The 19,060-nt window shown below is 36.5% G+C and overlaps 1 protein-coding gene across 1 annotated transcript in view; it reads right to left on the reverse strand.

The window, feature by feature from the left end:
- Nucleotides 1-19,060, reverse strand: part of nr3c2 (nuclear receptor subfamily 3, group C, member 2) — a 96,165-nt gene that overhangs the window by 12,059 nt on the left and 65,046 nt on the right. Inside the window, exons 5-7 of the mRNA XM_041982703.1 lie at nt 15,843-16,184; nt 13,928-14,072; nt 4,042-4,172 (exon numbers count right to left, since the gene is read on the reverse strand). Coding sequence (XP_041838637.1) covers nt 4,042-4,172; nt 13,928-14,072; nt 15,843-16,184 — 618 coding nt within the window. The remainder of the gene's footprint in view (nt 1-4,041; nt 4,173-13,927; nt 14,073-15,842; nt 16,185-19,060) is intronic.

The following is a 19,060-nucleotide window of genomic DNA, read 5'->3' on the forward strand; positions in this document are numbered from 1 at the left end:
TGTTTACATAACTAATAGTACCAATACGGCAATGTACAATGAAATGCACTTTGGCGTCTGCTGGTTCACAGAAAAGACCAGCCACTCTACCAACAGGCACTTCAGCGGGCAGCCCCACCCTATAACTTCTACCCAGTGGACCCATTGTTTACCGTGTTGTCAACTTAGCAACTTTGCCGCTAGATTTAGTGAGGTTTCAGGCTTCTCTGGTGATTAGTGACAAATCTAGTGACTTTTGGAGACTGATGTAAAAACGTATTGTTTACTCTTCTCACCAAGCAGGACCCTTGCCTGGACAGAAGCTCTCACAAGAGGCTTGGTCTTGTGCAGCAGCAATCGAAGCTCCCAGCTGCAGTCAGAGCAGGAGATGTACCCTCTGCTTCATGACCTGACTCAAAATGAATCGCACAAAGATGCCACTGACTGATCCAGCCCTGGCTTAGTGTCAGATAGTAGAGTCTGTTAATGTAGATTGTAGACAAAAACATTTAGAGTTAATCTTTTAACTAATTTTTTTATTAATTAATCTAGTTAAAAAAACTAGATCATCTTAACTAGTTTGTTTTACTGTTTTGAGAGGAAAAGGACACTTATGTTAATAAGTACACTAACTACTGGTTAAAGTTTTTCTAGCTTTGCATTTTTTGCACTACAATTAGTAAACAATCTGAGAAGATTGTGTCTTTGCACAAGCTAATGGACTTAAAATAATTTCTTTGTGTCACAATATATTTTTATTGTATTGTTTAGGGTACGTTGTTTTTTGTGGTGCTCTGACTTTGATTTAAAAAAATAAGTTTTTTTTCTCCTTCTATTGTATCGACAATGGTATCAAGTATCAAGGATCATCCTTAGTAATTCTTAGAAATTCTTTTATCATAACAACCCTTCTCATGTGTTTAGAAATGATTTTCTGCATACCTTAGTTGTAACCAGTGGCCATTTGAGTTAGTGTTGTCTCTCTATCATTTTAAACCAGTCTGCCCATTCTCCTCTCAACAAAGCATTTTTGTCCAGACAACTGCTACTCACTGGATATTTTCTCTTTTCTCAGATCAGTAGATTCTGTGATACTCAGACCAACCCGTTTGGTACTAAAAACCATGCCATATTCAGTCACTTAAATCCTCTTTTTTTCCCTATTCTGATGCTCAGTTTGAACTTTAGCTAATTGTTTTGACCAGCTTCAATGTGTTGAGCTGTTGTCATGTGACAGCTGATTATTTGTGTTAAAAAACAATTAAACTATCATACTGAATAAAATGACCCGCTGTTTGAAACTGTGACATTTCAAAATTTGTACATCCTCCCCAGGGGAAGTGAGACAGACTGTGTTCATTCACTGAATAAAGCAATAAATCTGAGATATAAAACTAAATTTACAGATTTTTTTTCCTCATTTTTTACCTCCATACAGTCCTACAGAAAGGGGCTGGATTGGTGGTTTTTATGTGAATGTCCACACACTGCCAACAGAGTGTGAATGTGTGTGGCACAGTGGGGTGAAATGATCATAATGCTTTTATAGTCCTGACAACCACATGAACCCATTGGCTGGTATCAATACACATTCTGTGTAAAATATGTAACCTGAAAAAATCTTCAGCACAGTGAAATAAAAAGTAAACAAGGGGAGTGCAAACGGAAAGGGTGTCTCTGCAGAGAAAAAAAAAAAACCACACACTTCTAACAGGTTATAAGGTGTGACTGTGAGGAATGACTTTGTTTTGATTTTATATTGTTTTAATTTAGGAATGTTCTGTTTAATGTGCCTTTTACGATGTAACAGTTTAAAAATTAAAATGACCAGATAAGCAGATAAAATAAGAATAAGGTTAAAGCAAATATACACAGAAGAAGCAGGAGTCTCACACTACCTGCTACACTAAATTTATTTTTTTCTAGTTCTTTCAGAGAGAAACCTTTGTAGTAGAGATTTAAAAATCTGCAATTTTACATGATTTGTCCCTTGTTCTGAAGTCACTGGAAGACTGCAGGAGAACTCTTTCTGCCAAAATGGCCAGAAGGCTCTCCAGAGAGTCAAGGATTAGTTTTAGGCCATAATAGGTTTCCTTATTGTTGAGAAATTTGGAGATGTAGCATGTGTCGACAACTGGTTATTAGGTTATATTTTTATTTATCTTTTTCTACAACATATTAGGTCTTGATCACCTAATGATTACTTCATTCTCATGCACTGTCTATGGTCCTGAACAAGAAACAATAAGACATTTGAACATCATTAAGCTGAACATCGAAACTTTCTAACAATTGTGTAAAAGAAGGGGTCTATCTAATAAACCAAGCACACAGTCTCTTGATTTTTCAATAACCAAACCAAGTGGTAAGGAGTTTCACCTTCACAATTACGACTTTTTATGTTTTTCAAATGACATGTAACAGTGTCTGTGTTGTTAGTAAAATTACCTGCAGCTGCTTATCAACAGACCTACTTGTTTGTGCCCCCACACTAATATGTGCTGCTATTTGTAGATTGCTGTGGTCATTATTGAAATGAGCTGGCCGCATCTGAGATCATAAATCAGTACAATGTTGTCACTCCCAGAGATGGCCACTCTCAATAGTGCTCAATTGCCACCTCATCTGATCTGATCTCAGTCAGCAGTGATGCTGCATGTCCTCCTTTTCTATGCTGCCATGCACATGCAGGCAGCTTTAGAATACTAGACCCCACAGCTGCCTTCAAGCTTAGAAGGAGCCACAGATTGAAATGGGTTAACTAAGAAAAGTTAATGCTTAAATTCTTTTTGCTTCCTTTACTAAAATTTATGTAAGTGTACAAAGAAATGGATAAAGAGTGAAGAAAATTCATTTATTGTAGGACACCACATCCCCTGCCTAGTGTTTGCTATCAAATGTCCAAATCAAACCTGCATCCACGACCCTAGAAGATCTTGTGTATAAGTTAAACTAAAAGCCATTCCTAACTAAGATGTAGAAGTTGAAAGTTAAATCATGACACATATTTAATGGTTACTAACAACAGCAGCTCACACTGAGTTGAGTTGGTGGGAAAAAGAAAAACACCACTTGGATTCAGACTAAACAACTGTACCCAACAAATGTTCCTGATGTGGCTAAAGGTCTCTGGGTGCAGTTTGGCAAGCAAATGACATCAAGTTGGGATGTTGTTTAGTGGAATGGATACAAATTATATGAATTTAAAATAAACCAGATCAGAAAAGCTTCCAACCACCAGGTGAAAAAATTAAGCTGCTGCCTTTTCTTTTGCACACACTATATGATGCTGCATTAACTGGTACATACAACATCAAGTCTGTTTTCACAGTTGTGGTCTTTGTTAACGGATTACTAAGAATGAGATTAAAGCATGATTTAACAGACTACAGAGGAGTGATTGTGGGTGCCAGGAGGGCTGCTTTTGCCAACCCTGTCTCAAAGGTGTAAGCTATAGGGCAACCTTATCTGTACAGTTTTTATTTGAAAGGAAGCCTTTTGGTTAAAGAAATTGGGAAATGCTGGGACTGTCATCTAAATGATGATAGCTCTTTCTATATTTATGTAATCAAGAAAAGAGTTATATCAACTGCACATAAATTACATATTGGTACTGAGCTAAGACTACTACAAATTCTAGGAACTACCATTTTTAAAGTTTTTTTTTGGGCTGAAGTACAAATTAAAAGAAATTATTTAAATGAATATTTGATATTTCACCACCTGAATTACAACCTGGTGATGCAGAGAATGATTTGGGAAAAACAAAAAAACAGAGGTGCACTGGGAAAATTGAATAATTTTCTAGTTGGTCTGTTGTAATTTCACATAATTATTTGGAGAATTTCTCAACCTTTTTTCTATTTAGCAATATGCAGCTTTCTTCCCGTTTTCACAACTGTATTGAAACATGTTGCATAATTTAACTGATGATATATTTCTAAAGAGAGAGAGAGAGTTTTCATTATACAAAACAATGGGAAACACTGTTATTTCGAGTAAATCTTTAAGCTAGACAACACGTGAGGTTAGTTATGTGAGACTGTTTAGTTTGTTGCCTACCTGTGCTGAGAAGCAGGAGAACCTTCATTGAGAGGAACTCATCATAGGTTAGCTGCAATCGGACAAATTCCTGGCTTACTTGCCTCATGCCCAGACACAGGTCGTACATGGCTGACTGCCGCATACGGTCCCTGGAAAAAGAAACATTTTAAGCTTCACAAAATGCATTTCTTTTGATAATAATAACGTTCTTTGGTTGGATTAGTGTTTGTAACAACCCATCCTCAATGTCCACTCAGAGCTATACATTTTCTCTTAGTTTATTCACTACTTTTTTTGTTTTTCTTGTCAAAACTAATTGCCTTCCTTACTTGATTCTTACCCTGCTAGTTCAGTCCAGTGAAACAGCTATTCCATATAGTGCAGAGAAGGATCCTGCCTGTCTGGGCTAAGAGCAGAATACCAAATCCCCCCAGATTGCAGAGTGCTGCATACAGTATCACGGCACAGATGCACCACTTTTCCAAAGCTGTGGCAGACTACAGAAGACATTGTATATAACCCTAGTCACCATAGAAACACTTTTTTAGAGGGGCCATGTGATTCTAAAGAGATGTGTGTTAACAGCAATGACACATATTAACATACTCTATGTTGGCTATACATGGACATGTTTGTTAAACAGGCCTATGTGTAATGATGTGTGAAAAATACAATATTAAGTGTGCACACTAACAGTGTGTGATCTTCATGCCTATGATTCCAACTTCTCTTCCATTTCAAAGACATTTTATCAGTATAAAAATCTTGGTTACATCACAGAGTTCATAAAAACAGGAAAGAAACAGTGGAGAGGGAAAAGCTTATTCCAATAAGAAACGTGCTCTACAGATGCCCAAGATTCTCTTTATTTGTTTGTCTCTTCTCCCTATAAATCCCCATCACATCAAGACTAAAGTGAATATACTTTGATGTGGTTTGACTTTAGTTTAGCTTCACTCACAGTATGTAGAAACAACATCTTTACATTGGCAATGAAGGTGAAGGATAAATTATATTTACTATGTTATAGAGGAAACTAGAATCAGCTGATTACAAAAGAGTATATCTTTTTCCCAGTGGAGTAGACAGCATAATCTGTGTAAAAGTTTCCCTCCTGAGCAGCACTTTGTGTGTCACTAGTTTTGCAAAGTGTAGGATAATATTGTTTGATAGAACTTTATGCCAGAGTTTCTAAAGTCTCCACACATTTTCCCTCTCTCTCTGTCTCTTTCTCTTCCTGAAATCAGTTTTGCTGAATCACTGGCCAAAATGAGGTGCTGGTTTTAAGGAGAGAGAAACAGAGAAAAAAAATAAAAATAAATAAAGCAGCATACTCTCTTCTTCCTTTTTCTTTCCCTTTTTCTCAATTTCTGAGCTTGTCCTCATCTCACTGATTCTGTCTTAAACTCTCTTTTTCAAATGGTAGGACGTTTAGAAAAGTGCACAAAACTGATAAATTAAACTTTAGTCATAATCACTGTTCACAAAAATATGTCCACAAAAATCACAAATCTAAAATTAATTTTTCTCCTCAGCGATACAGTTGATGAATCTCTTTAGAGGCACCAGAAGGATGCTGTTAGCATTCGAGGCCCTGAGTAAATGGTCCATTGTACAGCCCCAATTTCACAAAAGTTGTATAAAATATAATCAGAAAAGAATAATTTGTAAATCAACCAATATTACAAACAATAAAATACAGGAAAAATCAAATTTTGAAAATGAAATATTTTACTCTTGAAAGATAGTTCAGCTTGAATTTAATGATGGCAACACATCCAAAAAAAGTTGGAACAGGACAACAAAGCTGCACTTAATAAAAAACATACAAAAACAGCTGGAAGAACATGGTACATTGGATAAGCTTAATTAGAAGCACATCTTTTACATGAAGGACTGTAAAAGGAATGCAACAATAATGATAAACGTGGCCCTTATCCCAATATTTTTTAGGATGTTTTGCCACCATTTAATTTAAGATGACGCTTTCTATGTTCAGTCATGAAACCAAATATTGGTTTCTAAAAGCTGCAAATCACCATTTTATTTATTTTATTATTGTTTTAATTTTGACTGGGGGGGTGGGGTGGTCTGAGTTGATAGAATACCATCTGATATCTGAGTTGGTCCAGGAAACATAATGCATATAAGCCATTTTAAGTTGCCTTCAAACAAATTGCAATGTCTTGCTCTATATTCCAGTATAATCCAGTATAAGGGTCAACAATAACTTTGAAAGTGGTCCTTAATTGACTGGATTATTTTGGTATTTTGTCATTCCCTGAAAAAAGCTCAATAATTTTTTGACTCATCTTGCACTTGGGAGTGTTTACTAAATTTGTACCCAAATAAATCCTCCTTTGAATTGTGAAATACTGCAGAACTAATGCAAAACGGTTGGTAGTTTTTATTTAATTAAGCTGAACAGACCAACCAAAGCAAAGACGGCTTTTCAGAAGCAGGGAGTGCCTTCCAAAAACTTGATTTTCAGAGTAGGTGTGCTTTTATGTGAAAATAAATAACAGAGTTTGTTGTTTCCATTGAACTTTTAAATGACAGAGAAACAACAATCTATGGAGAACCAGAACTGCCAAAATGTTCAAATGAATACAGAAATATAAAATTAGCTCAATAAACAAATTGATGTGCCAATAAATTATACAAAAAAAATTAAAAAAATTTTTTCATTAAGAAACCTATAAAAACATGACAATATTATATTTATTTAATTTATTTGTCACTTACTGTCACTGTTACTGAAAAGCAGAACTAAAGCCACTCCGCTTCCAAAAAGCCCAGCCTGATCTGATTGGACAGCTCCTCTAGTTTGAACAGGCACCACCAACGTCACTGCTTCAATTCTGAAGAGTTTCTTTTTGACTTTGTCATCATTAAGAAGGCAAAAATGTGATTAGAAAGACTCTCATTGCACAAAACATCAATAGGTTGTCCAAGCGCAAGATGATTTGCCAGCAATTTTTAAAATTTTTTCAAAGAACTGACAGTTTCTAATTTAGATGAATACGAGCAAATCCTGGAAGTACAGCCTCCAAAAATGCTGCAGTGCCATATCTGTACAGTTCAGAGCAGAAGAGGATTGTACTATGGTGTACTATGTGGTATATGTAAGAATGGTAAGGAAACCTGAAAAGACAGCAATTCTTGGCTGTTTGAACAGCAAAGTAAAACTTCGACTGTGGAAAAATACTGGATGGAAAGAACTAAGAACTTTACTTCATGAAGATTTAGGGCATTATTAGGGCTGGGTATCAAGCATTTCTGAAATAACATAACAATACAGTGTTTCCATGATTTCAGAGATAAAAAATAATTAAAAAAAAAAACCCACAGGACAGAAAAAAAGTTAAACTTTTTAAATGTCCTGATTCAGTGGAGTCACTCTAAATATTCTTAAAGTTCAGATCTCTGATAACATGTTGATGTTTATAAAACTTTCAAAGAAAACTGGATCAATTTAAAGCCGTAATACGACTCAGAAGTTCCTAGAATGATGTAGATTCATCTTGTTCAGCTGTGCTCATTCATGTGAAGAGACCCTGACGCTACTGGTTTAACACCAGAGCAGGAAAAATACTCCATCTGCTCCTCACTGGAGCAAGATGCTTCCGTCTTCATCTGCCTGAGAGAATTTAGAAAACTCTCGTATTTTTGTCTGATTTTCAGCTGGTTGACGTGTTTTCCGTCGCGTGCATTCTGCCCTCTGACGGAAACCTGTGTGTACTTTCCAAGATTATTGAAAAAGTTGTATTTCACCAGCTTCATGACTTTTTAAATGAAAGTGGAAATCTTGATAAATTTCAGTCCGGCTTCCGACCTCATCACAGCACTGAAACAGCTCTGGTCAAAGTGTTAAATGACATTAGGTTGAATACCGATTCTGGTCAAGTATCAGTCCTGGTTCTGTTGGATCTCAGTGCTGCGTTTGATACTGTAGATCACAGAATCCTGTTGCACAGGCTGGAAAACTGGGTTGGACTTTCTGGAGCGGTCCTTAACTGGTTCAGGTCCTATTTAGAAGGCCGGAGTTATTTTGTTACGATCGGCAGCTATGAATCCGAACGAGTGGCCATGACTTGTGGAGTCCCCCAGGGGTCAGTCCTTGGACCTCTTCTGTTCAACTTGTATATGCTCCCTTTGGGTAAAATATTACAAAACTATAGCATTAATTATCAAAGTTATGCAGATGATACACAACTTTATGTGTCTCTGTCACCAGATGACTGCAGTCCAATAGACTTAATGTGTCAGTGTCTGGAGCAAATAAACACCTGGATGAGGGAGAATTTCCTACAATTAAATGAAGACAAAACTGAGATTATTCTGTTTGGTAGCAAAGAGAAGAGGGTCAGCATTGGCAAACACCTGGAGACTCGGGCTCTTAAAATTACCAACCAAGTTCGTAACCTGGGAGTGTTGATAGACTCAGATCTGACTTTCAGCAGCCATATCAAAGCTGTCACTAAGACAGCTTTTTACCAGCTCAGAAACATCAACAGAATTAAAAGTTTAGTCTCCCAGAAAGACCAAGAGAAACTCATCCATGCATTCATCTCCAGTAGACTGGATTACTGTAATGGTCTTTTAACAGGACTTCCTAAAAAGAGCATTAAACATCTGCAGCTCATCCAGAACGCTGCTGCTAGAGTTTTAACCAGGACTAAGAGATCTGAACACATCACACCAGTTTTAAAATCTTTACACTGGCTTCCAGTCAGTCACAGAATAGATTTTAAAACCCTTCTGATCATTTACAAATCCCAGAATGGTTTAGGCCCAGAATACATCTGTGATATGTTCAGAGAATATAAACCTAGCAGAGCTCTTAGATCCAAAGACTCTGGTCAACTAGTCCAGGCCAGAGTCCAGACTAAACATGGAGAAGCAGCATTTAGCTGTTATGCTGCAAACAAATGGAACAAACTGCCAGTGGAGATTAAACTTTCCCCAAATGTAGACATTTTTAAATCCAGGTTAAAAACTTTTCTTTTCTCATGCGCCTATGCATGAAATCTGCACGGTAACTTTTTTTTAACTTATCTTGCTTTTAATCATTTTAATGTAATTTATTATTTTATTGTGATTATGTGTTGATTATGTGTTGATGCCTTTTACTATTCTAAATATCTGTAATGTCTTTGTTTTATGTAAAGCACTTTGAATTGTCCTGTACATGAAATGTGCTATACAAATAAACTGCCTTGCCTTGCCTTACGCACATGTCCGTGTGTGTGTGCTCAGTGCTGTGGACACAGAGAGCAGCTATGACATGCCGTCACGTGATTCAGATTAATAGCATCAGACTAGAGTCGCTAGAGGGGTCTGAAAACTCGCTAAATATAGCGACAAAGTTGCTAAGTTGGCAACACTGATTAATAATAAATTCCCCCAAGACCCGTTTCTGTCCACACATACGCCAATCACAGTGGTCACTGGTCCCTGCCCACACACACATTGGCTGTCGTCTTCTTCATGGGTGTTCGTCTCCTTTTCTCATACTGAAGTTAGTTTGAGTCGGCAAACCAACAGCTAATTTGGGAATTACTGTGAACTACTGGGCTGAAGAGGGGAGCAGAAGTTTGTTAGCGACAAAATAAATTCAGTTATAACTACTACAAGAAAAAGACCTGCAAATTTATTGGTCGCCATTGCGCGAGTAGTTGAAAAATTCACTCGCACTGTCTCACATTTTAGTCACAATACGCAAAAGTAGGGTCACGTTACTGGAAAAGGGGGTATATAAAAAAAAAATCTATCTCTAAGTTTTATGAATCAATGTTTGATTTACTTAATTTGAATCTATTTAATTCGATTAATCCATTTTTTAGGCATTATTATTGTGCTTCATTTCTGAGTGCACAGAGGGGCAGGCAAAAAATTTTTGCAAGCATGTCAGTTACATTTTGAGTAGAAAATATTTTACGGAAAAAATAAATTCATCGGAGTAAACAAAAATTAATTCTACGCACAGAGAATGAATTTCCATGTTTGTACCTGTCTGTGTAGATGTACGACAATAACACAGTCCCTCAGTTTTATTCATTTTCTTCCTCATTGTTGTCTCCTCTGCGTGCTGCCACACACCTGTGCACACACTCAGTGTACTGTCTCTGCTCAGTTCTGTCAGCATGCTAACTCAACTCAGTGCAGCACTATAAATGGGCCACAATTCCAAGCACTCACAGGTTCGGACAAAGCCATCCTGATTGGCTGCTTTGCTGCTTCATGATAACACTGGAAAAGATTTTGTTGTTCATTTTATATATTTAATTTCCATATTATAACATAAATCCTAAATTTATTATTTGTACAAGTACAATCACATTATGTTTTACAAAGACATAAACATCAAATTAAGTTGATGTTGACTCATTAACTGAATATAGGAAATTATTTTTTATCTGGTAGGGCATTCACCACACATCATGGCCCAAATGGAAATGATTAATTTGCATACTTAACTGGTCTTCAATTAGAAATTTTCATCTGCTTTTACAGCACTTTGGGACAATAAAAAATAGATTTTAGTCCAATAGGTGAGTGAATGAATTCTCTATCTAATAAATGCTTTAGTCCTGTTCTAACAAATGCTCAGCTGTTATAAAAATCACATTTACATTGCCCTATTCCAAATAGACTAGTTGGACAACATTTCTGGACCTATTTTGGCTCTATATCTGAGAAAATTGTCAGTGGCCCGAAGAATAACTTTCTGGACATAAACAGCCAGCACTGTGGCCCAAAAATACAGCACGGATGGCAGTGACATCCAGATTGCCCTGACAGAGCATGGAGCATGTAATTAAAATCCAGGCCATCAACAGCCAGTCTACATCTTCTCTGCTCTGTCAAGCCAAATATCAGGCCCATCTGCCAATGGGGTGGACTCACTATTCATAAACTGCATCACACTGCACAATAACACAGAGCAAAAAACATTATTCTCAGTATATAAATATTAGTTTCACTATATTGAAGAAGTTGCAATTACAGATTTATTTCTTGTATTTAAACTTTTTCAAAACAGCACTTTCCCAATGACATATTCTAAATAGCACTTTCCAGAAAATCTAAAATGCCATTCTGTCATTCTACTGAATAGCATAAAAATTGTAATGAACTACAATCCATTTGGCACTAAATTGATTAGTGAACCAGAAGATATCTGCTGTGAAATAAACACATAGAGAAATAAAACACGGGCACATAAAGTTTGTACCTGTAGTGTAACATTTTTACTTCTGTTTATTTATTCATTTATCTGGGGCAAACTGACCCAATGGCATTGACTTACACAAGCTATTAGTTGAAGCTTTTAAACCCTGCCCTGTCTGATCCTGCTCCTCTACAGCAGGCTGCCTACAGAGGTTACTTTTCTGCACATTGATTAATTCTATAACATCCAATTCATCACCAGCCATGGCCTGTAGCTACAACCAGATTAAAGGCCCACATACAGTACCTTTCCTTTCCACTTTCCGTCCTGTTCATACAAATTAACACAGATCAAGTGGGCTGTTGGTGCTACAGCAAGGCTTTGATCATTTTTGTCTGCAATTATAAAACCATCAAAAAGTACAAATGTACAGTATTTCCTTGGGAAACTGCAAAACTCTGCAGCCAGATTATGACCTTGTTCAAGTACATTACAACATCCAGAAAATAACGTCATTACCACAAAAACTCCTTTTGGTCTAAATTGTTTTCACTTATCATAATGGATTGTTAAAAATAGCACAGCTGGAAAATACACTCCTTGCTCTGAATTCAATTAAATGTGTTTATGCATAAATTCACATTAGAATTTAGCAACTAAAAAGCCACTTTAGCAAATGACAGAAGTCAATAAACATTGACAGTCAAGGCTGACTAACAAATTACTGTGCCCATTAATTAATTCCTCTGATAAACAAACATAGCTTTGTTTTTAAATTTCCAATATTAATAGGCAATTTTGAATGTTAAAGAAAACATCAAATATTTAACAAAATTAGATTATTTTATGCTTATCTAACTACTGATAAAACTATGACTTGACAGATGTCAATGCTTTGAAATGTTAATTTTCCCATGTAAGAAAACATTTCTATTTAACATCAGGCTTGCTGCAACTTTTTAAGACCTGTATAATTTAAAGACCACACCAGTAAGTCAGTGTTGTGCAAGTTCATGCTTCTCATGAGTTAGTTCAAAATTCAGTTCATTCAGTCTAAAATGAATAGTTCACATTGTTCACCATTTCAATTTTGAACAATTTTATAGTTAATTTCATTTCAGTTGTTATAACCCTCTAAGCGCCAATGTCACAAAACTGCAACAAGTACCAGTCCATGTCTACAGAACCTGAAACACTATATATATATATATATATATATATATATATATATATATATATATATATATATATATATATATATTGCACAAAACTTGCAAAGAAATGTTAGATTTTACTGTTGGAATCTTCTGCAGACAGTATGTAGTACATGAAGCATGTGATGTGCATGCTGCTGTCCTGCAGCTCCTTTTCTTTAACCTCCACTTCCCATTTCAGAGCAGGACTGCACCGACTTTGCATTCGCGGTTTGTTATGCTAGAGTGTGCAATGCATGGTGGTTAATGAAGTGTGAAGTCAGTGTAGCATCGTTGAAAATGTAGACAGTGACTGTAACAAGACCTCACATAATCCAAATGAGTTCACGTTCTTTATAAATGCTTTGCGTTCAGTTCAGCGTTCACAGAAAAATGAAGAAATTCAATGCACAACACTGGCAGTGGTTATGTTTTTGGTGCCATCTGTCTGTACACCTGTCTGTTAGCAACATAACTCAAAAAGTTATGGATGGATTTTGATAAAATTTCCAGGAAAACTGTTTGGGGGTGATCCAGATCACTACCAGAAAATTTTTAAGGATTCTTTAGTATTGGGAGATATGGATAATTTTGCTATGACGGCTTCTAGCTCATCAGACAATGTTCATATAATCTGAAATTGTTTGACCTGGATCATGTTGATATTGTGGATCTGGTGATCCAGAATGTTCAAAATAAAGAGTACTGATGGGGTGTTTTCTCACGTAAGTAACTCTATGGCTTGGTGGAGGTTTGCGCTCTCTGAGTGCTTAAAAACCTGTCTTCCTCAAAATTGCACATTTCAAAGTTCTTGCAATTAAAAAACTAATCTTTCGTTCTCATAACCCAATCAACAGATTTGACTGTCCTGTTTACACCAACAGTGGTTTCGCTTTGCTCTGTGTAGCACTTCTAATATTGGAATAATTCAACAATATTCTCAAGAAATGGAAGCTAAACTACAAGAGTTGTATACAAGTGGAAGTATCCGAATGGTGATGTATTTACTTCGTGTTGCTTTCTTCCATATTAGAAAATCCAGTGTTGTTGGTCGGGCGGTTCCCAGGCAGCCCAGCCTTCCAGCCTGCAGCTTGCACAGTTTGTTCAGCCACAGGCTAAACCCAGAGCTTTTCGCTCAGCCTTACTTTTACTGTTATCCTAACTAGTGGTAACTTCCCTACTTTCTGTCTGATGCTTGCTTATTTAACATATTCCTTACAGCACATGCAAAAAGCCCTACATTACGAATTAAAAATATGGGCTGTCTGACCTTTTTTTTTTTTTTTTGGACAATAGGACTGTAGATGATGCCTTGCAGACTCAAGGCAAGAATAAGGCAAGAATCCTGAGCCATACCGCAGCATCAATGGATGATTTTAGTCATGATTTTTCTTTTAACACCTACCCACACACAAACACAAAAAGTTTTTTGGACATTATTGACTAGTTTAAAAAACTTGATTTTCAGCAAAGGGAGATTTAAATAACTACAGATTCATGGGTGTAATTTCTTACAGATTTGAAAGTGTAAACCTACTCGTTAAAGATGAGATCAGGAGCAAAGTAGAGCATCTGTCCATTTGTGTGTTTGTAGGAGCGCCAACTGAGGCAAAAGGAGGACAGACACATCCATGAGTACTGGATCAGGGTAATTTGGTCCTCGATTGGCAGGCCCCGGAAGCCTAACACACAAAAATACAAACAGCACACAGAGATAAGGGTGATAAAATGGCAACATTGAGTTTAAATGTAGAAGACAATAGTCAAACACTGATTAAACAGATTTTGATTTTAAACAGCAGCAACTTAATCTATTTACCTCACCACGTGCATGTGCGTGCATATGTGTGCACGTTTACCTAGCTCTAAGCATTAAGTGTTGTTAATCTTTGATTAAGTGTGCAGTCTTGTGCCAGGTTTTGTGTTGACATGATAACCAATGACAGGTATTCACCCATTCTTGTTTTATGCAAATCCCACTAGGCCTGCGGTTATCGGCATGTTGTCTATGAAGCTCCCAAAATAGAGTCAAATAGGAAACTTGCCAAACCCTCAATCAAACTCTGGCAAGAACCTCCTCCTCATGCAAAACACAGGCCAAGTGAGGACACACAAGAGACTTATGGAAGCTTAGGTTATATTTCTGTCTATAGGGATGTCAAACTGCCAGAACAGTCATTTATTGAGGAATATTTGTGTGAAAGGTATGTCAAATGTCTGGCTTAACTGTCTTAAGGGATTCTTCTGTAAGGAGTGATAGTAAGTAGGTGGTAATAATGTAGCTCTTAATGGCTAAAATAGTAACAGACTTTTCTTAAACATATTGTTGTTACTGACATCACTGGTCCATGCTGCTCTGTGTGTTAGTCCTGCCACATCCAAATGTAAACCAATGCAAGCGGTAGCATATCTGAAAGTCGAAGGTACCCATTTTGACCCTTCTGTCTGGCTTCTATTTATACGTCCGGATATGGCAAGCAGACACCGAGGAGGTATCAAATATTTGCAATACAGCAAATTAAACAGGCTCAAAGAGCTACCTGTGAGGCACCTTTCAATGTATCTACTACTGCCTGGCATTTTAGGAAAACTTGTTTATCCCTTTTCAAACATTATTTTCTTCCTGCAGTGTGGTTTATACATTAAAATTTATGAGATACATCTCTGTCAAATTGAAAATCTGTCAACGGTAATGTTAATGAGTTCTGTTTGAAAATTCTCATCTTCATTCTATTTAATGGTAAAATGGGATTCTCTTCTAATCTTGTTGAAGCTTTAAAGGATAATTTCCCTTCTGTAATATTTAAAATGAAAATTGTGCACCCTGACAAAACTAGCAGTGCTGCATCTTAAAAAAGATCAAAAGTGAAGGCATCTTACTTTCATTAAAACCCCAGCTCATAATTACAATTTTCACTGCAGCACATTCTTTGCGCAAACAACGCCCCAACCCCCTCCTTGATTGATTAGACTTATATTATTTATCACTTACCACTGTCTTTGATACTTTTACAAATAAAACAGATATTTGCCATTACATTTCATTACCACTGTAAATTGTAAATCCAAAAAAGCATTCAGAATACAAAAAATTAACAGACTATTTGGTTGAGAAGTTCAGATTTTCATTGCAATGATAATCATGACATTTATCAGCCACTTTAATCTAATAAACTCCCTAAAGCCTTTTTATAGACTAATAAAAACTTGAGGGAAAATCATTGTTCAACCTTAAAAACGGAAACTGCACATGTTAAACACAACCTTTAAAAATATAAATTAACTAAACACCTTAGTTCACGCTTTCTATATATATATATATATCTATATATATATATAGATATATATATATACATACAATTATAGCTGGAGGCACCTGTTTAACTCCTCTCCAGAATCCCCCACGAAAAACAGCATTTAGGCTTCAGCCCACCACTCTACTGCTCACTAACCTGGAAGTACTTTGGCCCACTTCACCATGCGTACCATCTGCTTTCCAGCCAGGCGGTTGAGACTGGACAGCAGGTGGTCAGTTGTGTCAGGCTGTGTGTTGTCATAGCCGGAGTACACCTCTTCAGGTTCAATCAGCTCCAACACACTGCAGATGGAGGGCGGCAGAAAAGGTGTGACCAACCCAGGTCCATGGGGCACCAGGGCATTGGCAGCACTGGCATTCAGCTCCTTTTCTGAGGACAGGTAACCTCCTCCAATGCCACCTGTGGCAATTTGGCCATCTTTAGAGCCCTGCAGGTCCTCACTGACTCCCTTCAGCTTCAACTTCTTGGATTTTCGTGCTGTGGAGAATACAATAACTCTTATTAAAGCAGTGTTAATGGTTAATTTTTTTTAATGTGTAACACAGGGTTTTAACTGCAATGTGACAGATATTTTATGGTTGCATCATTAGATGAAACACATAGATAATATTTAAGTGCCGATTTTCTTTGTTGCAGTTTGTTGTTCCTTCATTTTCTTAAAAAATTTGTTTGAAATTAGCCTAATTAGTTCATTTCTAGAGCAGCACAAAGACCACTGTCTCCAGGTGCAGTCTAAGGCAGTGGAGTAGAATTCCATTTCTGGGACATGAAACTAACTGGTAAAACTGGTGTGGTGCAGTACACTCCCCTTATTTGTTTTTTAGCCAGCATCGAGTTTCTCCATGTCTAAATCCCCTCTGATGTACATTACATTCAGCAGTGTTCTGCAAATCCAGTTCTCCACAATCACTCTTTGCCTCCACTGGTCATGTTCTTTCTGTATTCTACAGTTTTATGGGGATTCTGATCCCACTATAACAAAATATAGGCTCTGGAGTATCTCATGAATTAAACTGGAAGGAGCGATGAAGCAAACATTCATTCTATGCAACTGAAAGGTTGTTTCATCTGCTTCAAGAGACAGTTTACAAACAAAAACGTCTGTCCCATAGATCTGTGAGGTGAGACATGAGTTGTCCAATTTTAATTTGGGAAAGATAAGTAAGAATAATCTGAGGTGGTTAACTTAAAATGCATGTAAATGTAGCTTTGTCAGTCCTGTAAGCGGCTGGTATTCAAAATCTGCACTTTTTCTGTGGCTAATGGTTACTCCCTGAAGTTAGAATTTAAGAGACTACGTGTAAATACTACTGGCCCAGTTTTGGGTGAACTAATTATGGCAGACCAGTCCTATATATCAATGTATAAAAGACAGAGTTTATGTTATGAAGAACAGGCCTCTTAAAGAAAAAATAACTGGGATTTTAAGAGTATACCCAATCCCACAGCCTGTTCTTCAACACTAACAACCGTACGCTGGCAAGTCAAGCAAGTAAACGGGAGCTAAAATGAAATAATTTTATTTAACACCTTTTACTCATGCTTTCCTGTTTGGAAATGTTGGCTTACTTTAGTCACTGGTACTGTAGATTACCATGGTAACCTGCTGCAGAGTAGTGTAATGTTGAATTAAAGCCTGTAAGCAGCCCACACTACTGACCACTCCGTTATACAGTAGACAGGCCTCGTCTATATTTGTTTTTAAGTCTCTTCTTAAAACCCATTTGTTCAATTTGGACTTTGGTACAGCATGACATGTTAACATTTTCATCTGATTTTAGCTAATTTTATTTTTTTTTATTATTATTATTGTTAAACTGTATTTTAAGTTGAACTTCATATGCTATTTATTTTTAATGTTTTTATTTTAATGTTATGTTGCACATTGTAGCACCTTGGTCAACTTTGTTGTTTTTAAAGTGCGTTATGAATAAAGTTGCAGAACATTTTTATTCTTATTTTAAGGAATCTTGTAACAATTTTCTACGTTATAGAACATGGACTCATATTTTCTAATTACAAGACATAAAAAGGCTAGTGTTGCAAGAAATTCATTTAAGTTTAACAAAAAATGTGTTTAGCCAGTTCCATAGATATGTGGATGAAGTTAACTTGTTTTCTTTTCATGGAAATGATTATTAAACATCTGTTTATTCTTTCAATATGAAATAGCTTCCAGTGAAAATTTTGTTCTCATCTAAATTCTCATGTTTTTAGTACCACAGATGTTATATACTGTTTAATTCAATATAGATACAATTTGCTACTATAACAATATGACTACAATATCATGAGGTTTTAGGTTGACAACCCTTTTTCCTTGTTTTTAAATTCATGTCTGCTTAATTGTCCCACTTTCATTTCCAAAAACAGCAACGTATTCTTTGAATAATATGCTGGCATGGAAATTAAGACCCAAGTTATTTAATTAAAAACTCAATTTGGAAATGTATATGTTTCTCACTGTCACTATTTTTATTTTAACACCGTATTTCCTAATGTTTGAATACTACTTTTTGTTGTTATGTTCTCTATGGGAAGTTCAAGTAAATGAATAAATAAATAATAGAATCAATCGGGCCCCAGTAAAAACTGAGTTATCGTATCTATAGGATCCTGGCAGTGACATGAACATACAGTAGAAACAAATATTTGTATCTCAGCCTAATTACTTTAAAAGCTCTCCATGTGCCCACTCAAATTTTATAACAGATTTTATAATGAACAGTGGGATCTTTTATCTGACTAAATAACTATGTAATATTCTAATACCTAAAAACTATAACCAAATCTTGGTTGTTTTTAACTTTAACAACAAGCTATACACTTTTCTATTAAATCAAAAGTTTTACATTTTGCTCAAAGAATGGGATTTTTTTCCAATATTTTCAGTAGTGGGCTGCATGGTGGTGTGGTGGTTAGCACTGCAGCCTCACAGCAAGGAGGTCGATGGTTTGCATCTCGGCTGTGGGAGGGAGGTTCGAACCTTGAGGGCAGTGGCCTTTCTGTGTAGAGTTAGTTTGCATGTTCTCCCCGTGTATGTGTGGGTTCTCTCCGGGTACTCCGGCTTCCTCCCATCGTCCAAAGACATGCATGTTAGGTTAATTGATGACTCTAAATTCTCCCTAGGAGTGAATAGTTGTTTGTCCCCTGAATAGACATTGTCTATGTGTTGGCCCTGTGATGGACTGGTGACCTGTCCAGGGTGTACCCTGCCTCTCACCTGTTAATGTTGGTATAGGCTCCAGCTTACCCGCGACCCTTAATGGACTAAGCGGTTCAGAGAATGAATGAATAAATATTTTCAGTAGTCAAACATTTTATCTCCAGCTTTTTTAAACATTTAAAAAAAG

This window comes from Melanotaenia boesemani, chromosome 4 (genome assembly GCF_017639745.1).
Source record: "Melanotaenia boesemani isolate fMelBoe1 chromosome 4, fMelBoe1.pri, whole genome shotgun sequence".
Lineage (NCBI taxonomy): Eukaryota > Metazoa > Chordata > Actinopteri > Atheriniformes > Melanotaeniidae > Melanotaenia > Melanotaenia boesemani.